The sequence below is a fragment of the Mus musculus genome, chromosome 2 (assembly GCF_000001635.26).
Source record: "Mus musculus strain C57BL/6J chromosome 2, GRCm38.p6 C57BL/6J".
NCBI lineage: Eukaryota > Metazoa > Chordata > Mammalia > Rodentia > Muridae > Mus > Mus musculus.
The window spans coordinates 60,455,527-60,477,881 of record NC_000068.7 but is presented as its reverse complement, the minus strand read 5'-3'; the positions used below and the strand labels follow the sequence as shown (position 1 = coordinate 60,477,881).

The 22,355-nt window shown below is 42.2% G+C and overlaps 1 protein-coding gene across 2 annotated transcripts in view; it reads left to right on the top strand.

Moving 5' to 3' along the window:
- Positions 1-22,355, top strand: part of Pla2r1 (phospholipase A2 receptor 1) — a 135,784-nt gene that overhangs the window by 75,445 nt on the left and 37,984 nt on the right. For both annotated transcript variants that reach the window (NM_008867.2, XM_006498928.4), the window contains one exon: positions 19,430-19,632. In NM_008867.2, coding sequence (NP_032893.1) covers positions 19,430-19,632 — 203 coding nt within the window. The remainder of the gene's footprint in view (positions 1-19,429; positions 19,633-22,355) is intronic.

The window sequence follows — 22,355 nt, the reverse complement described above, 5'->3', positions numbered from 1 at the left end:
CTGGTTTGGGTGTATGTGTTTACAGTTTTTTATTTTATATTTTGTGTACAGCTGTGTTGCCTACGTATGTGTCTATGGGGGTCTCTGCAGACATCATAGTTATCAGAGTGTTGATCCACAAGAGACAGAAAGACAGTTTGGTTCAACATGACCCATTTTGGTTCAAACTTCAAGAGTCTGACTCAAAGTAGTTTGTTTTAGGCATATTTAAGTGTAGCACAATTTGGAAAAGGTCTCCTGGTGATAATTAACTCAGTCCCACATTTGTAACAAAACTTAAGACATGACTATGTCAAAATTCTTTGTAAAGTACAAGTCACCTCTTCCATAAAGATGAGTTCTGTAGATTAACTAGAGAACAGGCTCGAGATAACAGACTGGGGAAGGACTCAGTGTGCCCCCACACACACACACACACATAGTGCAAAGGTCACCAGGTGACTACCTGCATCCACTTCCAGGCTTCTTGGCAGAAATCAGGTTACACATCTCTCCCTTTCAGAGGTAAACCTATGGGTTTAACATTCCTGGTTCCCCTAGTGCTTATCTGTTAGTAAAAGGACTTACATCCTCCTACACATGTCCATCCATCGTTTGCTTGACTGGCACCCACAGAAGGCAGAGGAGGGTTTCAGATCCCCTGTAACTGGAGTTAACTGTGGTTGTGAGCCAGCACGTGGGTGCTGGGCATTGAGCCCAGGTCCTATAGAACAGCCAAACCTCTTAAACACTGCATCATTTGTCTAATCCCAGTCTTTTATCTTTTAACTTATGGTCTGTCCTGAAGAACTTTCTACACCAGTATTTATAAATCAGTACTTTTAGTATCTCGATAGATATTAGTTTCCAGCGTGTCAATTTTAAAAGGACATTCCCATTTAGGCCACAGCAATAGAAACATGCGGGATGAATGTTGTATATAATATAAAATACAGCACTCTAATGGTTAAAGCCAGGAACATTGGTAATGAGCTATCATAGACTTCCACAGAGGAAGGACTGTTACAACTCTAATTTAAAAAAATGGTCAAATTTGATGTCTATGGAAATAGAATTTACTAAGTTTGAAAAAAAATACAGAGCCAAGGAATCATAAAGCGGTGCTGAGAGATTTCTGAACCCACATGACTAGAGGGTAAGTTATATGGAGATGAATTATGAAACGTAAGTCCAAAGGCAGTGAAACCACAGCTTAACAGTTTTTTAAAGATTTGTTTGTTTGTTTGTTTGTTTGTTTTATATGAGGACACCATTGCTGTCGTCAGACACACCAGAAGAGGGTGTCAGATCCCATTATAGATGGTTGTGAGCCATCGTGTGGTTGCTGGGAATTGAACTCAGGACCTCTGGAAGAATAGTCAGTGCTTTTAACCTCTGAGCCATCTCTCCAGCCCCACAGCTTAAATTTTTAAGCTCAAGATTTTCCCCTTATTCTGTAGGTATGGGAGGCCTAACAGTTTGTCTCAAGTAAATACGAAGATCAGAACTGCTTGGCTGTGGATATAGCTAGTGCTTGTCTAGCCTGCATGAGACTCTAGGCTCCATCCTTAACACCAAAAATGCTTGTCTTCACTGAAGATATTAAGATGAGACCAATAGCCATGAGAAATCATGTGGGGGATAGCTTAATATGTACAGAGTACCCACTACTGAGTCATATTCAAGGTGTGATGATTTTAGGAAAGTTACTTTCTCCATCTCTGTTTCTTGATGATTAAGATCAAGTGTTAAAGATAATAGTGTCTACCTTAATACATTTTTGTGAGAATCAAATAAAATATTACAGTGTCTGCTGCATTGTAATCTTAGCCTTTCTTATCACAATGTATATGTAATATCTCACTTAAGTCTAGAATATCTGGGCTAGCCTGTTAGGATTCCTCAGCTATATGCTCTATATCTATATACTCTCATTCTGGGATGAGCCAACCACTACATGAGCACTCTGGAGAAGTATAAGATCCCAAAGGAAAGGCTGGCTCAGTCTCTGTTCTTTAACACCTATAACCCAGCTTTAAATCTTTTAAAAACAGTTCTTTAGAACACCTGAATTAAGAAAAAAAAAAACATGGAAAGGTCAAAGAAGGACATTTATATTCTCTTTGTTAGCTACATGGTTTAAATAGCTGTGCTTTCCAAAGACTTTCAACCCAGCATACAAGAAGCGTAGAAGTAGCTATGCCATCAAAAAAAAAAAAAAAAAATCTGAGCACGCCTAATAATTCTTAGATGCATCAAAAAAACTCAGAGGGCAAAACCCTACCATCTAAACCAGGAGTTCTCAACCTTATAGGTCACAACTTCTTTGGGGATCAAACAACCCTTTCACAGGAGTTGCCAAAGACCATCAAAAAACACAGATATTTACATTACAATTCACAAGAGTAGCAAAATTGCAATTATGAAATAGCAATGAAAATAATTTTAGGAGTGGGCAGTGGTGGCGCACGCCTTTAATCCCAGCACTTGGGAGGCAGAGGCAGGCAGATTTCTGAGTTTGAGGCCAGCCTGGTCTACAGAATGAGTTCTAGGACCGCCAGGACTATACAGAGAAACCCTGTCTCAAAAAAAAGAAAAGAGAAGAGAAGAGAAGAGAAGAGAAGAGAAGAGAAGAGAAGAGAAGAGAAGAGAAGAGAAGAGAAGAGAAGAGAAGAGAAGAGAAGAGAAGAAAAAAGAAGGAAGGAAGGGAGGGAGGGAGGGAGGGAGGGAGGGAGGAAGGAAGGAAGGAAGGAAGGAAGGAAGGAAGGAAGGAAGGAAGGAAGGAAGGAAGGAAGGAAGGAAGGAGAAGGAAGGAAGGAAGGAAGGAAGGAAGGAAGGAAGGAAGGAAGGAAGGAAGGAAGGAAGGAAGGGAAGGAAGGAAGGAAGGATGAAAAGGAAAAGGAAGAGAAAAAGAAAAAGAAAAAGAAAAAGAAAAAGAAAAAGAAAAAAGAAAATAACTTTAGAGCTGGAGATCACCACAACATGAGGAACCTGATTAAGGGAGTCACAGCATTAGGAAGGTTGAGAACCACTGCTTAAATTGAAGAGACAGACAAGACTACAGAACCTCAACCTCCTAGGGCAGAAACTTACAAGCAGGGGCCTAGGGCTGAGACAACATAACTCAACACACACCTATGAGGATGCTGGAGGCTGGGTGAGGACAACTGAGAGACTACCTTCTGGAGGTGCCATCACAGGGGGCTTCTCTACCCCCATTCTGTAAGCTCCGCCTTCAGGAACAATGTCAGGTTCTCACAGTGAGCCTTGGAAAACTGTCTCCTCACGCTTCTAGCTGAGAGAGAGGCCGAAGAGACTGTTTTTGGAGGAAGTGTGGTACTCAGTTCCAGCCTTCCCCAGCCATTTTGTCCCCATAAGAAGAGAAAGCCCTCACAGTTGAATACCGAGAACCCAAACCAAGATGATCAGGCTCAGAGGGCATAGAGCATGCCCCTCTGTGACATGCGACCTCAGATGTTCACCAAGTTCCTTTTACCAAGCAAATCACATCCTGTGGCAGCACAACTGTCCCAATCTCAGAGGCAGAATGGACTGATGGAAAAAAACTGAACAAGCATCAGAACCAGTCATGTGACAGTAAGTAATTCAAGCAACCTTGGAATTATATTCAATATTCTGAAGGCTTTAATGGAGAGCAGAGTAATGGGCATTCTGAGGAAGAAGACAAGAGAGCAAATGAGAGACACAAAGTACTCCGACCGAAGTGAAGGGTACCTGTGGCCTATTGATACCCTGCACTTGCTAAGCGAGGGAACCCTGAACTACAGGTTGTGATGGAGAAATGTAGGAAAACCTAAGAAACAGAGGGGGGGAAATGAAAGCAAAAGCAACCTACACAAGAACTGTGGTATCATTAAAGCATTTTTAAATACATGTGATGAACAGCAGAAGGATGGGAAGAGAGATGGGAGTGGGAGTGATCCTCAGACAACGAATGTCCCCAAACCAAAGATTCTTGAAGCTCAGAGAACACCAAACAAGAGTAATGCCCTTCCCCTCATTTTCTTTTTTGTGTTTCTTTTATTGAAATTAGATTCCTTTTTCTTTCCTTTTTATTTTTATGATTACTATTATTATTATTATTAATCTTTTTTTTACAGTCCAGTTGTTATCCCCCTCCTAGATTAGAGTCTTTTTTTACAATAGATCTTGATTACGGTTTCCCCTCTCTCTACTCCTCTCAGTTCCTCAGCCACCTCACCTCCCAATCACATCCATCCCTTTTCTGCCCATTAGAAGACACACAGTCATCTAAGAGACAATAATAAAGTAAAGTAAAACAAGATAAGACAAAGCCAAACACATCAGAATAGGACAATACAAATCAAAGGGAAAGAGCCCAAGAAAAGGCACAAGAAATGTGTAGAGAACCAAAGACTCATTTGCATACTCAAGAATCTCATAAAAACACAAAACCAGAAGCCATATAGATACACAAAGGACCTATATTAAGAAAGAAACAAAAATGAAAATATTTTTAAAAGAAAAAAGATCCAACATGACATCATGAGACAAGGAGTGCTCAAAGAAGACATTGAGCTAGTTTTCTGTTGGCATCTACTGCTAGACATGCAGCCTGCCCTTAAGAGTAGTTCATTTCCCCAGTGAGACTTCCTGGGAGAAAACTAATCTTTCCTTTACACGAGGTTATCAATTGGAGATAGGGTGAGGATGGGGGCATGTGCCCACTTCTCCTTTCAGCTCTAGGACCCCTTCTAGTACAAACCTGTGCAAGCACCATCCTGCCTCAATCTCTGAGTTCATATGTGGCTCAGTCCTGTTGTATTTATGAGGCCTTGTTTCCTTGGTGCCCTCCATTCCCTCTGGCTCTAACACTCTTTCTGCTTCCTCTTCTGTGGGGGTTCCCTGATCCTTGAGGAATTTGATGAAAGTATCCCACTCAGAGATGAGTGTTCCAAGGACTATATCTTTCACCTTGTGCATAAACACCAACCCAGTTACAATGGGTTACAATAATGTCTCAATAGTGTCTGTGGATCTGTGGGGGGGGGGGGTTGTTTGTTTGTTTGTTCATTCGTTCGTTCCCATCTGCTGTAGGAGGGAGCTTCTGTGACGATGGCTGAACAAGGCACTGACTGCCATTAGGAGTAATCTCATTGTTATGTTCCTATAGTAGAACAGTGGAATTTGGTTTTATCCTAGGTCCCTGGATCATCTAGTCTCAGGTTGTTAAGCATGTAAGCTGTGTTAGGTATGGGTTCTATCTCATAGAGTGAGCCCTAAGTCAAATCAAATATTGGTTGATTACTCCCACAAGTGTTATGGCCACCATTGCCCTAACATATCTTGCAGGCAGGACACCATTGTAACTCAATTGGTATTTATTTTTCTCCTTTGGCTGTTGCAGGATATTTGATCACACTGTGAACCCTGACCTGAGATTGTGTTAAAAAAACTTGTTTCTAGTTGTGGTGAGGCTCAGCCGTCAGCATACACCTTTAATTCCTCTGGCTGAAATACTTAGTATACACCTTTAATCTTAAACAATGAAGGTAAAGTTAGTCTGTTGAAGGAAGCACCCATGTTTAAAAGTGATGTCTAATTGAGTGGCAGACAAAATGAATCAGGGAAAGATTTGACAGAATAGCATATGTCCAATTCTCAGGGGAAGAGAGGAAATGGAAGCTACTTAACAGAGAGCAATGCAGAGAAATACAAGGAGACAGTTTTGCCTGGAGAGTTTTACAGAAACAGGTTAAAGTGAGAACAAGCTAGATACAGGTGAAGATAGAACGAGCCAGAGAATGAGAAGGAGCCAGAAGATTAGAATGAATTACTAGAGTTAATTTGAGGCCAAGCAGGAGAGGCAGAGGGAGATACACTGTATTGAGTCTGTCATCTTGGAGAGTCATTTGAGCCAGAACAGTTGAGTTGATCAGCCAGTCAGAGCTCAGATAGACCTAGGAAGGGTGAGCTTACTCAGCAGTAAGTAAGTCTCAAAGGCTGAAAACATCCTAGAGCTAGATTAGATTGTACGGAGGCTAGAAGCTATCAGGACTAGGCCTAGGTTAGCAGACAGGCAATATGCCTCTAAGATAACAGTTACATCAGATGAATAAAAGGTACTTTGACAGTGTGCAGAGTGTCTTCTAGTACCAAGAACACTACACTAACTCACAGGAGTGAAAACTCTAGGTAGGTACCAGCTCACCTTCTCCATGTTCAGTGAGTTGTACAGGTGTGGCCCTCAGCAACAGGGCCATGTTGTCAGTTTGTGGGGAACAATCTTGACATCAGCGTGGCTTGTTTGGGGATTCCCATGGGACCCCTTTTGGTCAACAACTCAATTAGATACAGCCCATTCCCAATACTGAAAGGTTCATTTGGTGACACGGATGTTCAAATGGGGCTCTGTTTCCCCTCCCCCCCCCCATTATTTGGAGATTTTATTTCTGTCACCTTCATAAATGTGTATATATTTTGCAAATCTTCAACTGTATTAGATTACACCCTGCTCCTCAATGGCCCTTAATTTTAGCTGTCTCTCCCTCTATATCCTCCCCCATCTTTCTCTCCTCTCCCATTTCCTGCTTGATCCTCCCATTCCTGCCTCTGCTACCTTCCATCTATAGCTATCTATTCTACTTCCTTTTCCTAGGGAAATATATTTGTTCCCTGTCCCCCAGTTCCTCTCTATATACCTAACCTTTGTGGCTCTATGGATTTCACATGGATTATCGTGGTGGTTTGAATGAAAATGGCCCCCATAGACCCATAGAAAGTAGCAGTTCACTGGAGTAGATGAGGCTTTGTTGAAGGAAGTGTGTCACTGAGGTTGGGTTTCGAGGTCTCAGATGCTTAAGTCAGGCCCAGTGTCAGGCCAGCAGGAAGAAGTAGAACTCTCAGCTCCCTCTCCAGTACCATATCTGCCTGACTGCTGCCTTGCTTCCCACCATGATGACAATGGACTGAACTTCAGGACTATAAAGCCACCCCCAATTAAATGTTGTCCTTTACAAGAGTCGCAGTGCTCGTGGTATCTCTTCCTAGCAATAGAAATCCTAACAAAGACAGTTATCACTGATTTAATTGCTTTAACAGCTAATATCCACATACAAGCAAATGCATACGGTATTTGTCTTTCTGAGTCTGGCTTACTTGGATGATTTTTTTTAAAATATAGTTTCATCCATTTACCTGAAAATTTTATGATTTCAGTTTTTAAGAACTGAGCAATACTCCCTTGTGTAAATATATCACATTTACTTTATCCATTCCTTGTTGAAGGACATCTAGTTGTTTCCAGATTCTCGGTATTGTGCAATGACCATGGTTGAACAAGTGTCTCTGTGGTAAGATGGAGCCTCCTTTGAGTATATGCCTAAGTGTATAGTATAGGTAGATGTTGAGATAGATCGATTCCCATCTTTCTGAGGAACTGACACACTGATATCCATAATGGCTGTACATTTGCACTCTACCGACAATGGAGGAGTGTTCTCCTTACCCCCACATCCTTGTCAGCATGGTCTGTCATTTGTTTTATTGATCTTAGCCATCCTGACAGGTATAAGATGAAATCTCAAAGTAGTTTTGATTTCATTCCCCAGATGACTAAGAATTTACACATACCATTTTCAAACTTTGGATAAATAAAAGACAAAGGAGCCATAGTGAGAAAGCACCATCCATGCCCTAGAGAAAAGATAAGGATTACTCCTGACTTCTTCAGAATTCAGGCAGGCAAGAAGGAGTGTGTGAAATATCTGGTGATGAAGGTGGGAGGGAAACCCCTAAGAGTTCTTGCTCTGTGAAATTATCCTCTGACACTGAAGGAGAACTATTTTTACAAGATAAAAATTGAAGGACATTTTGCCAGCTGGCCTTGCCTCACAAGGAAAATGATATAGAAATGCAGGCCTACATTTTCTCCTGTATAAATGAAGTGCCTAACAGGGATGAGAAGGGGCTCTGGGTGATTGCAATGTGTCACTGTGGGTCCATCAGTTGTGACAAATGTGTCACTGTGGTGTGACATCTATAGTGAGGGAGACTGTACAGGTGGCAGGAAGGGGTTGTACAGGAACATTCACCATCCCATCTTGCTTTCTGCAGACCTAAAATTACAATTTTAAATATTTACTCATTTTTTGTGTGACATTACAGCAAATTGTATGTGTGTGTGTGAGAGCGTGTGTGTGTGTGTGTATTTGTGTGCACGTGCATATGTGCACACATTGGTTTAAGGACTCTCTTGACTTCAAACAGCTCAGATATAGGAAGCACCATGGCCGGTGTTATGGGATAGTCCCCTCCTTCTGCATTCTGAACGCCACTGTGTCACTTTGTATCACTGTGCAGCCAAGAAGAAGCCATTCAAGGATCACGTCTGTATCCTGGAATTTTGTTAGGAGTGTCTATACCTGTCAAAATAAATTAATACATTTTGAGCCGACGAAATTTTTGGTTTCCCATGTTAACTTCCTCAGGGCATATTTAGATGTCTAAAATCTGGAAATGAAGCGCAGCGTCCTGTCATTCATAAGTTTCTGCTGTAATTTATTTGAGTGGCATTATTCTTCTCTCTTTTCCCTGAAGCAAAAATAATGCTGTGATGCTCGGCAGGGCTGCACGTGCTGACTGACACTGAGTAAATTGTCTCTGAATAAGATGAAAATGTAAATTGTTTCTGGGGAAAATAGCAATATAAAAAGCCCTGTGTTTCCCTTTTCCTTTTAAATTGCAGCTTGTAGAAACACCACCTTAAATCACATCTCCTCTCCTGCCTGTCACAAAAGAATCCATTAGCTCAGGCCCCATGGCAGACTCTTAATCCAGCATAAACTGACTACCTAAATTGACCACTGAACAGGAAGCCAAAAGCTTTTTATAAACTCAGCCAAGGCTGTCCTTAAGGTATACCCACAAGATGAGCAACACAAGATGAGAGCACAATTCAGCCATGTTTTTCAACTTTGTCTTATGTTCATTAAATATTGTAATAAACCATTAAGCAATAATTGGATCATTGTTGTTTCAGTTCTAACCCCAGTCCTGTCTGAGTCTTTTCTTGAAACAGATCTCAGATGTCAGAATATTTCATCCACAAATATCGCAATATTATCACTAAAATACAAGGACTTCCCTGTCAGAAACATACTACAATGATCACATTTGAAACTATAATTCTATTGTTTTCTTTTTTACTGGATATTTTCTTTATTTACATTTCAAAAGTTATTCCCTTTCCTGGTCCCCCCCCCAGGAAATCCCCTATCCCATCCTCTGCTTCTATGAAGGTGTTCCTCCACCCACCCACCCACCCATGCTCTCCCACCTCCCCACCTTCAATTCCCCTACATTGGAGCATCTATCAAGCCTTCATAAGGTCAAGGACATCTGCTCCCCTTGATGCATGATAAGGCCATCCTCTGCTACATATGCAGTTGGAGCCATGTGTACTCCTTTGTTGATGGCTTAGTCCCTGGGAGCTCTGGAGGGTCTGGTTGGTTGATATTGTTATTCTTTCTATAGGGTTGCAAACCCCTTCAGCTCCTTCAGTCATTTCTCTAACTCCTCCATTTGGGGACCCCAACTTAGTCCAATGGTTGGCTGCAAGCATTCGTTTCTGTATTTGTCAGGCTCTGGCAGGGCCTCTCAGGAGACAGCCATATCAGGCTCCTTTCAGCATGCACTTTTTGGCATCCACAATAGTGTCTGCATTTGGTGACTGTATATGGGATGAATCCGCAGGTGGGACTGAAAGACTCCGAAAGGAGCCCCTCGCTCAGGCCTCAGGACAATAGCGGACACCCAAGAACTCATGATAGACCGAGCTTGTTGCAAACCACATGAGGCTTTATTCAGGGAAAGCCAGAGCTCTGGGGACGACTCATATCCCACACAGGGGTAGAGGAGTCGAGCTCAAGGGGAAAGAGGTCCCAGTTTTTATAGGCCCTCAGAGGGGAAAGGAGAAGGGGGGGAGTAGGGGATTTCCAGATCTAAACAATATCTATTCTAAAATGATTGATTCTTCAAGAAATGGGTATGGGAGGGAGACAAGGAAAGAGTCTAATGAAGGTGCAGCAATGGGCACACACCTGGTCAGAACATTGGCAGACACACAGGTTCGAGGATCGGCCAGAGCATTGTGCACCTCTATTTTTCTAATCAGTGAAGCTAGTTCTACTAACAATGAAATCTATTTTTGCCAATTTCAGGGCTTCTGTGACCTTTTACATTCTGTCAGGATCTTTCAGGACAGTCTCTGGATGGTCTTTCCTTCAGTCTCTGCTCTACACTTTATCTCCATATTTGCTCTTATGAGTATTTTGTTCTCCTTCTAAGAATGACCAAAGCGCCCACACTTTGTCTTCCTTCTTGAGCTTCATGTGGTCTGTGAATTGTATCTTGGTTATTTGGAGCTTTTGGGCTAATATCCACTTATCAGTGAATACATACCATGTATGTTCTTTTGCGATTGGATTACCTCCCTCAGGATGATACTTTCTAGCTCAATCCATTTGCCTAAGAATTTCATGAATCCATTGTTTTTAATAGCTGAGTAGTACTCCATTGTGTAAATGTACCACATTTTCTGTATCCATTCCTCTGTTGAAGGACATCTGGGTTCTTTCCAGCTTCTGTCTATTATAAATAAGACTGCTATGAACATAGTGGAGCATGTGTCCTTATTACATGTTGGAGCATCGTCTGGGTGTATGCCCAGGAATGGTATAGCTGGGTCCTCAGGGAGTACTATGTCCAATTTTCTGAGGAACTGCCAAACTGATTTCCAGGAAACTATAATTCTTTAATGTCATGAATCGTTCAGTTAATGCTCAAATATCTAAATTAGATAGATAGATAGATAGATAGATAGATAGATAGATAGATAATCACATATATTCTAACTACTATGTAGTATATTTAAGGTTTGTTTGGATAAGGATCTAAATAACATTTACATACTATAATATATTAGTAAAGTTTCCTAAAGTTTGTTTTAACATCTAGGTTTCTTATCCATCCCTTTTTCCTTTTGTAGTGTCTTTACTGATGTAAGAGGGTTATTCATCCTATACATTTTCTAAAGTCCACACCTCATTGTTTAATCAAAGACCTGATCAATATTGAGGTTTATTTTACTTGAGAAAAACTATTTTTAGGTAGTTACTTGTTTTGTGTAAAGAATCAGAATGTCCAATTTTCTCTTTGTGACAGGAAGTTTTTGATGATCAACATGTAGATTTGTTGATTTGACAGAGTACGGTTTTGTTGTTGCTTGTTTTGGTCTGGGGACTAAACTCAAGGTCTTTTCCTGATAAGGAAGGGCTCCCCTACCAAACTGCATCTCCTGGCCTGTTCTAAGTGTCTCAATTTATAGCTGGGATATTTCCATAAGAAAGCAACTCTTTACAGTTTTCTTTGCTTTGTGGTACAGATGGTATAGGAAAGCCAGCATAGATGCTTCGCATATTTCTCTTCCTAGTTTTCTAGTTTCCAGAAGGATTATTTCCTCGATAGTGTCTTCCAACAGTGAGTATTTGGAGGCTAAGGGGTGCCTCCAGCCTCACAATGAAGTAAGTACTTTAAGCATTGGTCTATCTCCATCCACTGCAGCTGTTCCTAGCACTCATGCCCTGTCTGTTGGATGGCAATGTCTTCAAGGATGCGACCCTTGCAGTCTTCCACATGCCCTTGCTGTTGCTATGACCAGAAGTGAATTCCTGCACCAGGTCATCAGGAAGCCCCAGGTTTTCCTTTGATGGGAAGAAATGTAATCTCTACACTAATCTGGCCATAAGGGGGCTCACTGTGAGTTTGTTCTTGTTTATCAGCTATTTCCTTGGACAGGTCTGGGAAATGTGTTGCCTGTGTGTTTGCTTGCACTGCACATGTGAGGATGAGATTTTTTTTTCAAACCCATAATTTCGGTTTCAATTCAGGACCACAGATTTATTGCTTAATTTGCCTTTTATCTGTATTTTCTTTTATGCCACAATCCTTAAGTCTCTCAACACCAGGAAACTCTGACATTCTCCTTTTTTAAAAAACAGCAAAAGGACTCTCCAGCCTTAGCATTTTGAGAGAAGTAGAACATTCCTTAAACCATGAAAGCTAGTTTTGAACCACACTAGCCATTGCTACTGATTAAAGAGAGAGAGAGAATAATGCATAGAAACAGAAATGTTCTTTGATCTGAGAGAACAGATCCAGTTAGTAAAGAGAGCCCTGCAGGGGCAAACAGGAGGTCGTCTCCTCGTAAGGTGGCACAAAGCTTCTCTAGGGTAAGTGTGTGCCTCAGATGTGTCCCAACAGATTAAAAGAAGGCCTGAAATCACTATTTCATGGCATTCTGTAACTTCAGCTCTGCATCAGGACCATTCCTTGATCAGTCATGTAGGACCATCCAGGGTACCTGGGCACTAGTTCTTCCAAATCAGTTGAAACCTGCCAGTTAAGGGCAACTGGACCCCAGCAAAGCCAGACAGACTTGTATCCTTCAAGGTGCCCTTCACAGTGCAAGGGCTAGGAAACCCATCACATTGATAAACCATGGTCAGCATGGTCAGGTTTAAGGCTCCTCTGGGTTTTGAAATGAAATGCCACATACTGGGTATGTGCTCAGCCTTGTTTCTGAGCACATTTGCAGGTTGCTTCATAGCCAAGCAAGGTAACCAGTGATAGGCGTTCTTCAAGGGAATCTTGTGGCAATACAAGGAGAGAACCATGCTGGGTGGAGGGTACTAGAAGTGGGTGGTACACAGGACGTGAACTTAGTGCAAGAGGAGGCCTATTCTCACTAGCTTTCCTAAAAGACTGACCAAAAGCAGCTTAGGAAGTATGGTAGTTTGAATAGTTACGTCCCCCATAGACTCATGTGTTTGAATGCTTGGCCATAAAGAGTGGCACTATTTGGAGGTGTGGCCTTATTGAAGTAGGCGTGGTCTTTTTGGAGGAAATGTGTCACTGTGTAGATGGGCTTTGAGGTCTCCTATGCTCAAAAACTGCCCAGTGTGGAATCAGAAGCCTCCTCCTGGCTGCCTGTGAGAGACAGTCTCCTCCTGGCTGACTTCAGATTAAGATGTAGAACTTCTCCAGCATCACGTCTGCCCGTACGCCACCATACTTCCTGCGATGATGATAATGGACGGAACCTCTGACATTGTAAACCATCCCCAATTAAATGTTTGCCCTTACAAGAACTGCTTATGTAAGACAGAAGGAAAATGTTTATGGGGCTTACATGTTCTGATCATAACAGTCCATCATCAAAGAACTCAAGACAGGAACCTGGAGACAGGAACTGAAGCAGAGACCTTGATGGAACGCTGCTTAGTGGCTTGTTCACTCTGGCTTTCTTTACTGCCTAGGTCTACTTGCCTAGGGATGGCACCATCCACAGTGGGCTGGGCCTCCTGCATTAATTAGCAATCAAGAAAATGTCCCACAGGCCAATCTGATGTAGGAAAGCCCTCAACTGAGGCTCCCTCCTCACATATATGTGTCAGTTCATGTCAAGCTGATGAGACCTAAGCAGTACCAGAGGGACCATAGCCTCAAGGGAACTTGTTCCTTTAGGAGCTGTATATACATCTCTGGGTTTCAGTACCATCTCACAGTTAGACTCTGATAAGTCCAGTTTCTAGGCTAGGATCAAGTGCTCTAAGTCTGCAGCCTGTGGCAAGTTATTACATCTTTGAGCCTCAATTTTACTATCAGAAAATGCTACCAGAGTCTCTGCCTCTGAGAGTTTTAGAAGTTAAACAGAAGAAAGACAGCATAGAGTGGCTGACACAGTGCTAAGCAGATTGCAGGTATTCAGCAAAGTTTACCTTCCCTGTCCCAGAAGCTCTGTCTTACTGTAGAAGAGGGAGGGGAGAGGGAAGGTGAGGCAGGTAGAGACTTAGAAGTAAGAATGTGTGAGTCCTGTGGAAGGGAATTGGAAGCAACTTACCAGACCAAGTCAAATTACTCTCTAGAGACGCCATGCCCCAGAACAATTCCTTCCTGCCCTGAGACCACAATTGATTTGATTTGGTTGGATTATACCTAAGGATTTGACCAGAGAGATCAAAGTTGATAGCTTCCACAGCTCAATTCACTTTCTGTGATTAGCTGCCGCACATGGGAAAATCTAGATTCATGAATTTGAGTTTCGTAGTTACAGGAAGTCTCTCTGTTGGTGGTTTAGGGAGATGGTGAAGGGGAGCAGGGTGGAATGGTGGGTCAAGAGAATGCATTAAAATGTGAGATTTAAGGTTCACCAATGAGGAGAGGGATGGTATCAGTCCTTCTCCAATGAGAAGTGGGTTATCCAATGGAAAGGCAGTGTTTTGGGAGAAGCCTGCCTCTGCCCCTTTTTTCTATCCCTCCCTTATTATTTGGCTCGGCAAGCTTCCCCACAAACTGACTTACAAATTCCTTGTGTGTCTCCCTTAGCCCAACATCCCTTTATTACACCAGTTTACTGCTGCTCTGGGGCTGAGACACTAAAATTTGGGTCAAATGATACATTAAGTTAACCACTTTAGAATACCAATAACACTCCTGCAGCACTTTCCATCTTCATGGTGGGCCACAAACATCTCCTTCCTCACTAATGAAGATGACTTGAATATCCACAGCATCTAAAAACATAGCTAGTTAATCATTGTCTAATGCGGGGAAGTGAGACAAAATGCAAAGCCAACAAAAAAAGTATTACTGTAAACTTGCTGAGTCAAACCTTTTAAACATTCTTGAGCACACAGCAGAACTTATATCATTAAAAAAAAAAAATCCCAGTTTTGTAATAAAAACGCCCATAAGAAGTATAAAGATGGTGCTAGCTTTCTGTTTCACAAAGTCCTTTTTTAATAATGATTTCATTTGATCTTCATGAAGACCCATGAGTAGAAAAGGGATTATCTAGTTTCAACAAGACTTGTTGTGGTTAATTAATCCATTCAAATGTCAAGTTATTAAATATTTGTGCAGAGACTAGAATCACAGACTTAAGGCTTAGAAATTCTTTCTAGAAGGCCTCCTACCTCTGTGGGAAAGCCCCAACAGGAGGCCTCAAAGGAAGGGTGGGGGGATTAGATGAGCTGTTTGTTTCCCACGGACCACAACAGCCCAGTGGTGTAGTAGTGCATATGGGCCTTACATCTGGGTTCCACAGTTCAACTTAACTTCAGAAAGCAGATACCTTCCCTCTAGTGCCTACGATCCAGCTGGGTGACGGGCCTCATCCCAAAGTTATACTCACTGGACCAGAAAACATTGTCATGAACTGGGCTGCCTACCTCCTCCCTACCCTATCCCAACTCCATCATGAGTTCTGAGTAGTTGTCTGGGCCACTGTAGATGTCTGTTGGCCTTTGTATAACCCAACACTTTTCTTTGTTCAATGTAAGCCATGCTTAGTGTATTTCCTGCTGTACAACTGCTTGTTTCACCTTTGTGGGTCTGTCTGATGCATAAGCTTGTCTGTATACATAAGGACAATTCTAGCTACCTGCTATCTAAAAATAAAAAGTGGCCATTTCTTCTAAGGGGAAGTTAAAGCAGATACATACCTCATGCCAAACAACTTCATAGTTTTAAAATGCTTTTATGTCCAAAACTGTCATGAGGAGTCTCCAGGTGTACCCTCTCCTCCAGTGTCACTTGATTTTTATAAGGCCACCTTGAAAACCCTTTTCCTTTTTCATCCTTCAAAAATCAGCTCAAATGGCACCTCCCAAACTCTTTGCTGACAGAGCTCTTTGGGAACACTCTGTTTCTCCTTCTGAGCTCCCCCAACCCCCTGGCTGCTTTGAGAAGACCCTACCCTGTATCCCAGCATGTTGTAGATGCATCCTTTCTGGTAGTTGTTGAATGTCAGTTTCGTTCATTGAATGATCAGCCTGCACTCAAGGGGAAACAGGGACAATGGCACTGTTCCTTGAAGCAGCTAGCTAAACCAGTCCTTAGTCTCATCCAATTTGTTTTTAAGAAGTAAAAGGGTTTATTTGGCTTACATTTCCACATTGTAGTCTATAACTGAAGGAAGCCAAGACAGGAACTCAAACTGAGCAGAAACCTAGAGGCAGGCACTGAGGATGAAACCATGGAGGGATGCTGCTTACTGGCTTACTCACATGGCTTGCTCCACATACTCCCCTATAAACCACTTTCCAGGACCACATCCATCCCAACAGAGACTAGGCTATCCCCTCACTAACTGAGAAAAGGCCTTGCAGCTGGATCTCATGAAGATGTTCCCTTAACTGTGGCTCCTTCCTCTTTTATTTTTTAAGTTGGATATTTTATTTGCTTACATTTCAAATGTTATCCCCTTCCCCAGTTTCCCTTCTGCAAACCCCCATCACATCCCCCCTTACCCTGCTTCCATGAGGGTGCTCCCCCACCCACCCACTCCCACCTCACCACCCTAGCATTCTTCTACACTGGGGCATCAAGGCTTTACAGGACCAAGGGCTTCCCCTCCCATTGATGCCAGATAAAGCCCCTTCCGCTCCTTCAGTCCTTTCCCTAACTCCTTCATTGGAGTCCCCATGCTCAGTCCGATGGTTGGCCACAAGCATCAGCATCTATATTGATCAAGATGTGGCAAAACCTCTCAGGAGACAGCTGTATCAGGTTCCTATCAGCAATCCTTGTGTTGGTGTCTACCATCTATTATCCTTTGTAAGACTGGATTTGTGGAGAGATATTGAGTAATTTTGGTTTTGTCATGGAATATCTTAATTTCTCCATCTATTGTAATTGAGAGTTTTGCTGGGTATAGTAGCCTGGGCTGGCATTTGTGTTCTCTTAGGGTCTGTATAACATCTGTCCAGGATCTTCTGGCTTTCATAGTCTCTGGTGAGAAGTTTGGTGTAATTCTCATAGGTCTGCCTTTATATGTTACTTGACCTTTCCCCCTTACTGCTTTTAATATTCTTTCTTTGTTTTGTGCATTTTTTGGTGTTTTGATTATTATGTGACAAGAGGAGTTTCTTTTCTGGTCCAATCTATTTGGAGTTCCGTAGGCTTCTTGTCTGTTCATGGGCATCTCTTTCTTTAGGTTAGGGAAGTTTTCTTCTATAATTTTGTTGAAAATATTTACTGGCCCTTTAAGTTGGGAATCTTCACTCTCTTCTATACCTATTATCCTTGGGTTTGGTCTTCTCATTGTGTCCTGGACTTCCTGGATGTTTTGGGTTAGAAGCTTTTTGCATTTTGCATTTTCTTTGACTGTTGTGTCAATGTTTTCTATGGTATCTTCTGCCCCTGAGATTCTCTCTTCTATCTCTTGTATTCTGTTGGTGATGTTTGCATCTGACTCCTGATCTCTTTCCTAGGTTTTCTATCTCCAGTGTTGTCTCCCTTTGTGATTTCTTTATTGTTTCTATTTCCATTTTTAGATCCTGAATGGTTTTGTTCAATTCCTTCACCTGTTTGGTTGTGCTTTCCTGTAATTCCTTAAGGGATTTTTTTGTGTTTCCTCTTTAAGGGCTTCTACCTGTTTAACTGTGTTCTCTTGTGTACTGGCTAGTTTTGTGTCAACTTGACACAGCTGGAGTTATCACAGAGAAAGGAGCTTCAGTTGAGGAAATGCCTCCATGAGATCCAACTGTAAGGCATTTTCTCAATTAGTGATCAAGAGGGAAAAGCCCCTTGTGGGTGGGACCATCTCTGGGCTGGTAGTCTTGGTTCTATAAGAGAGCAGGCTGAGCAAGCCAGGGGAAGCAAGCCAGTAAGTAACATCCCTCCATGGCCTCTGCATCAGCTCCTGCTTCCTGACCTGCTTGAGTTCCAGTCCTTACTCCCTTGGTGATGAACAGCAGTTTGGAAGTGTAAGCCGAATAAACCCTTTCCTCTCCAACTTGCTTCTTGGTCATGATGTTTGTGCAGGAATAGAAACCCTGACTAAGGCATCCTGTATTTCTTTAAGGGACTTATTTATGTCCTTAAAGTCCTCTATCATCATCATGAGGTGTGATTTTAAATCAGAGTCTTGTTTTTCCAGTGTCTTGGGCTATCCAGGGCTTGCTGTAGGGGGAGAACTGGGTTCTGATAATGCCAAGCAGCCTTTATTTCTGTTGCTTGTTCTTGCCCTTACCATCTGGTTATTTGTGGTGTTAGCTGGTCTTGGCTGTCTCTGGCTGTGGCTTTTTCCTCCTGTAAACCTATGTGTCAGCACTCCTGGAACACACCAGTTCTCTCTAGGTGGAATTTCTATATGGAGAGCTGTAGCACAGGGTCTGCTCTGGGGCACAGACAGAAAGTGGAAGGATCCTGTTCCCTGCTGTTCCTTGGTTCCTGTGTCCTGATGGCTCTGGGAAGGTCCCGCTTGGGCCAGGAATTTGAGCAGAAGTGGTGGTCTCAACTGTGCTCTCAGGTGTGTCACCACTTCTGGGAGACCAGCTCTCTCCCAGTGGGATTTGGGTATGGAGAGCTGTGGCACAGGGTCAGCTCCAGGCCAAAGACAGAAACTGGAAGGATCCTGTCCCAGGCTGCTCCTCAGTTCCTGTCGGTCTCATCCAATTTTTATAACAGGATTGTTTTCAACTAATATCCATTGGAATGTGAAATGTAGGTTTTTGGTGGTCCTATAAATTGTATACATTTTGTACAAACTTAAGAAACTTCATTTAGTCTAGATGTTGTTTTGATGGGCCAAGCATGGTGGTCCACACTTTTTTTCAGGAGACAGAGAAAGGAAGATCACAAATATGATACCCAGCCTGGACTAATTAATAAATCCATGTCTTCAAAGTCTTCATTAGAATTCTGAACACTTGTTTCTATGAAAGAGTTATTTCGTGCTCAACACACACAAAAGAGCAAGTGAAGTTTCATCCATAACTGAAGACATTTTACCTCTAATATTTTACACAGTACTCACTGAGCTCAGTGTGCTTTGTGTCTCCTTTAGAAGCCATCTCTCCCTTCATTTCCCTGATAGCTGCCGTTTCTGCCTCCAACCCCCTGAGATCCCATTTCAAGACTTTATCTCATTTTCTCCATTCTCCATGGCTTGTGGCTTAGAGTTTGGGTCTTTGTTGTGTTTCTTGTCTGCCTTGAATCCATTATTCATCTGACTAGTTTACCCTGATGCACCTCGATCTCAGGGGATGAGCATTGTGCACTTCTCATTGTGATCCTCGAAATGAGGTGCGGTGGGGCATTCTTCAGCTTCACGTCGGAATTGCACCTCACTTCCCATCACTCACCACGTGAGCTCAAAGCAGACAATGTCCAAATTTCAGGCTTCACAGCCTCTTTTCGCTCATGATCCTGTTTTCTGTTCTTCTCTCCAGAGATGAAGAGAAATGAGATAATTGTGCCAATGAAGCATCTTTCTTCATCTCCATTGTTCTTCTCTGGTGCTTCATTGTGATGTGTCAATTATTCAAAACTCCAGAGAGCTGTCTTTTGGAACACAAATTGTTCCAATCATATTATATTAAGATGGTGTGTTTTCTGCTTTTAGGCAATCGTGGTGGCTGCGTTGTTGTACGAGGAGGAAGTTCACTTGGTCGCTGGGAAGTGAAGGATTGTAGCGACTTTAAGGCAATGTCTCTGTGCAAGACACCAGTCAAAATCTGGGAGAAAACAGAGCTTGAAGAGAGATGGCCGTTTCACCCCTGCTATATGGATTGGGAATCAGCCACTGGTCTGGCCAGTTGCTTCAAGGTGATGTCAAAACTATCTGCATATTCATTTGGTCCATGGTCCTCTCCCTTTTTTTTTTTCCTAAGCTTTCTGTCACAGGGCCTGGTACACAGCATATGCATAGCCTCTATCCATTGCCTCTCTCCTGTGTTTATATTCCAAATAATTCTGAATCTTTTTAAATAGCAGCTATCCCCAATGTCACTAAAAACAGAAATACCATGTGTCAGTATCAATCCCAAGAAATAGAGCCCTATGCACGAGGTCAGCACCCTAGGAAAGGATTCTAAATGCTTGACCAGGTCCTAGAACTGGTGGGAAGTTTTGTACAATTTCACCTGCCAGAGTTCAAGTCCAGTATGGCAGACCACTCCTATAAGTCAGGCATATCTACTTTACTGTTCACAGATAGGCTACAAGAAACCTTAGAAACCTAGGATCCTGGCAAGCCTATCCCTTGAGGCTCAGGACAGCTACCCAGGATGGCAGATTGACTATATTTCTACCCCAGCTCAGGGGTTAGGAAAGCGCTCTTCTATGGGCTTTATGCCTCACAAACGACTTGGGTCCACTGGAATGAAACACTGCAGGAGTCCCTGTTCTGGGAGGGACAAGGACAGTCCCTCCTTTCCTCAGAGTGTGGCATTCTCAGTACACTCTAAACCAGATTTGCAATCAAGAAGGAGCAAAGTAAGGCCAGCCATGGTCACTTATGAAATTGTCTTCCTATAATGAGTACAAAGGCCAGTCAGTGCTGTTTGTATTGCCAAGCGTGAAGCAAATAAAGGAAGCCAGCACGCAGTGGGTATTAACATTGTGATGTTCTGTATTGTTTGTAAGCCACACATAAAGTACTATTATAAAATAATTCTTAAACTAAAGAAAGACTTTAAAACCTGCTAGACACCTGAAGAACAAACCAGGTAATATGGATGGTTGGTATGTATGTGTATTTGTGTATGTATATATACATATGTACCTATATGTCTATGTATATATTTACATAAAGATATATATTTATATACACGTAATTTCCCTAAAGGTTTATTTGCATATTTATTTATTTATTTATTTATGTATATGAGTGCTCTGTCTCCATGTATGCCAGAAGAGGGCATCAGATCCCAGTATAGATGATCATGAGTCACTATGTAAGTGCTGAGAATTGAACTCAGAACCTCTGGAAGAGCAGTCAGTACTTTTAACCACTGATCCAGCTCTCCATTTTATATATTTACATTATACACACACACACACACATATATGGGGGGGTGCACGTAAATGCTTAAAGCAAGAAGGTTTGGAGGTTAAGGTGTTACAATATTTACATATACATAAGGAGATATCTTAAGATTGGGACTTAAGTCTAAATACAAAATAAATTTGTTTTATATACCCTATGTACATATGGCCTGAAGGTCACTTTATGCAGTGTTTAGAACATGAAATGGTCTACCCACTTACAACAGTAAGAAGGCAAGAATGTCACTTCCACACAAGTTTTAGATGTTAAGAACAGCTAATAACTTCAATTTCCAGATTAAGAATGTTCTATTTATCTATATATATCATGAGACGTACACATGATATACATGCAAAATCCTGGAAGAAATGTCTGCTTGCAAATCCGCTTTAGATCCGAGATTTAAACCAATTCTCACAACTGTCTTATTAGAAATACCCACGTTTTAAAAGTTAGTCTCATGTTTGGTAGTCTTCTCTTGGTTCATCTGATAGGGAGAAATTCTCCAAACCTGTGGGAAAGTCCTTCCTCATCCACTGGGCACATCCAAGACGGAGACAGACAGAACTCCACAAACACTGCCGTAGGAATGTAACCAGAAACACGATTGGACGCTCTTCATTTAAAATGTACACACAAGAAATCCCTACATAAAACTCGTAAATAAAGAACCCAGATACAACCTCATGGAGCAATAAGTTAAACTTCAGAAATGAGTGAATCAAAGCCAGTTTGATGAAGTGATTGGCCCAAGATCACAATTATTTATTGACAGAGTTGGAATAAATCCCTGGGTCTTGGGACTAGCGGTACAGTGGTATTTTACTATCTATCACCCTGACATGTCAAAAATGCAAGTTGTGCCCGATGCGCGTGATGGTGGATTTATGAATTTAGAGTGATTCAGGCAGAGGTTCCCAAAGGAGGCAAGTTTTGACGTATCATTTAAAAGATGGAAAGGCTGTGCTGTGGTCCACAGGATTTGGAAAGGCATTCATTCTGGTCTCGGCAAATCAGAGCCCAGGGAAAGCTGGCCAGAGATTGTATGTGCAGCATCAGGGGGTCAAGCTTAGCAACCTTATTTACAAACAGTGAGGGTGCAGAGGCCCCAGATTGGGAGCTCTGGGTCTTCGGCCTCCTGCGGGATCGTGAGACAAAAGCAGATGCTCCAAAAGCAACTGCTTCCTGGTACCACAACAGCTGGTACATGGCAGAGAAGTTAGACATCATGGAGCTGTCAGCTCATCAAAGGCCCAAAGACCCTAGAAACAGACCTGCTCAAGGCCTTGGGCATTGTTTATTTTTGCCTGTGATGGATCCAACAACGTCATTGTCGTTTCTTGAATTCTAACTTGCCATAGGCAGGCTGCCAGAATAGAAATGGATGGATTCTAGAAACAAGGTATTCTGGGCCTAAGCCAAGTTTATAGGTGTTTATAAGTTTATAAGTTTATAGGTGTGTGACCTTACTGTATTCTTAATGTCTCTTGACCTGATTTTC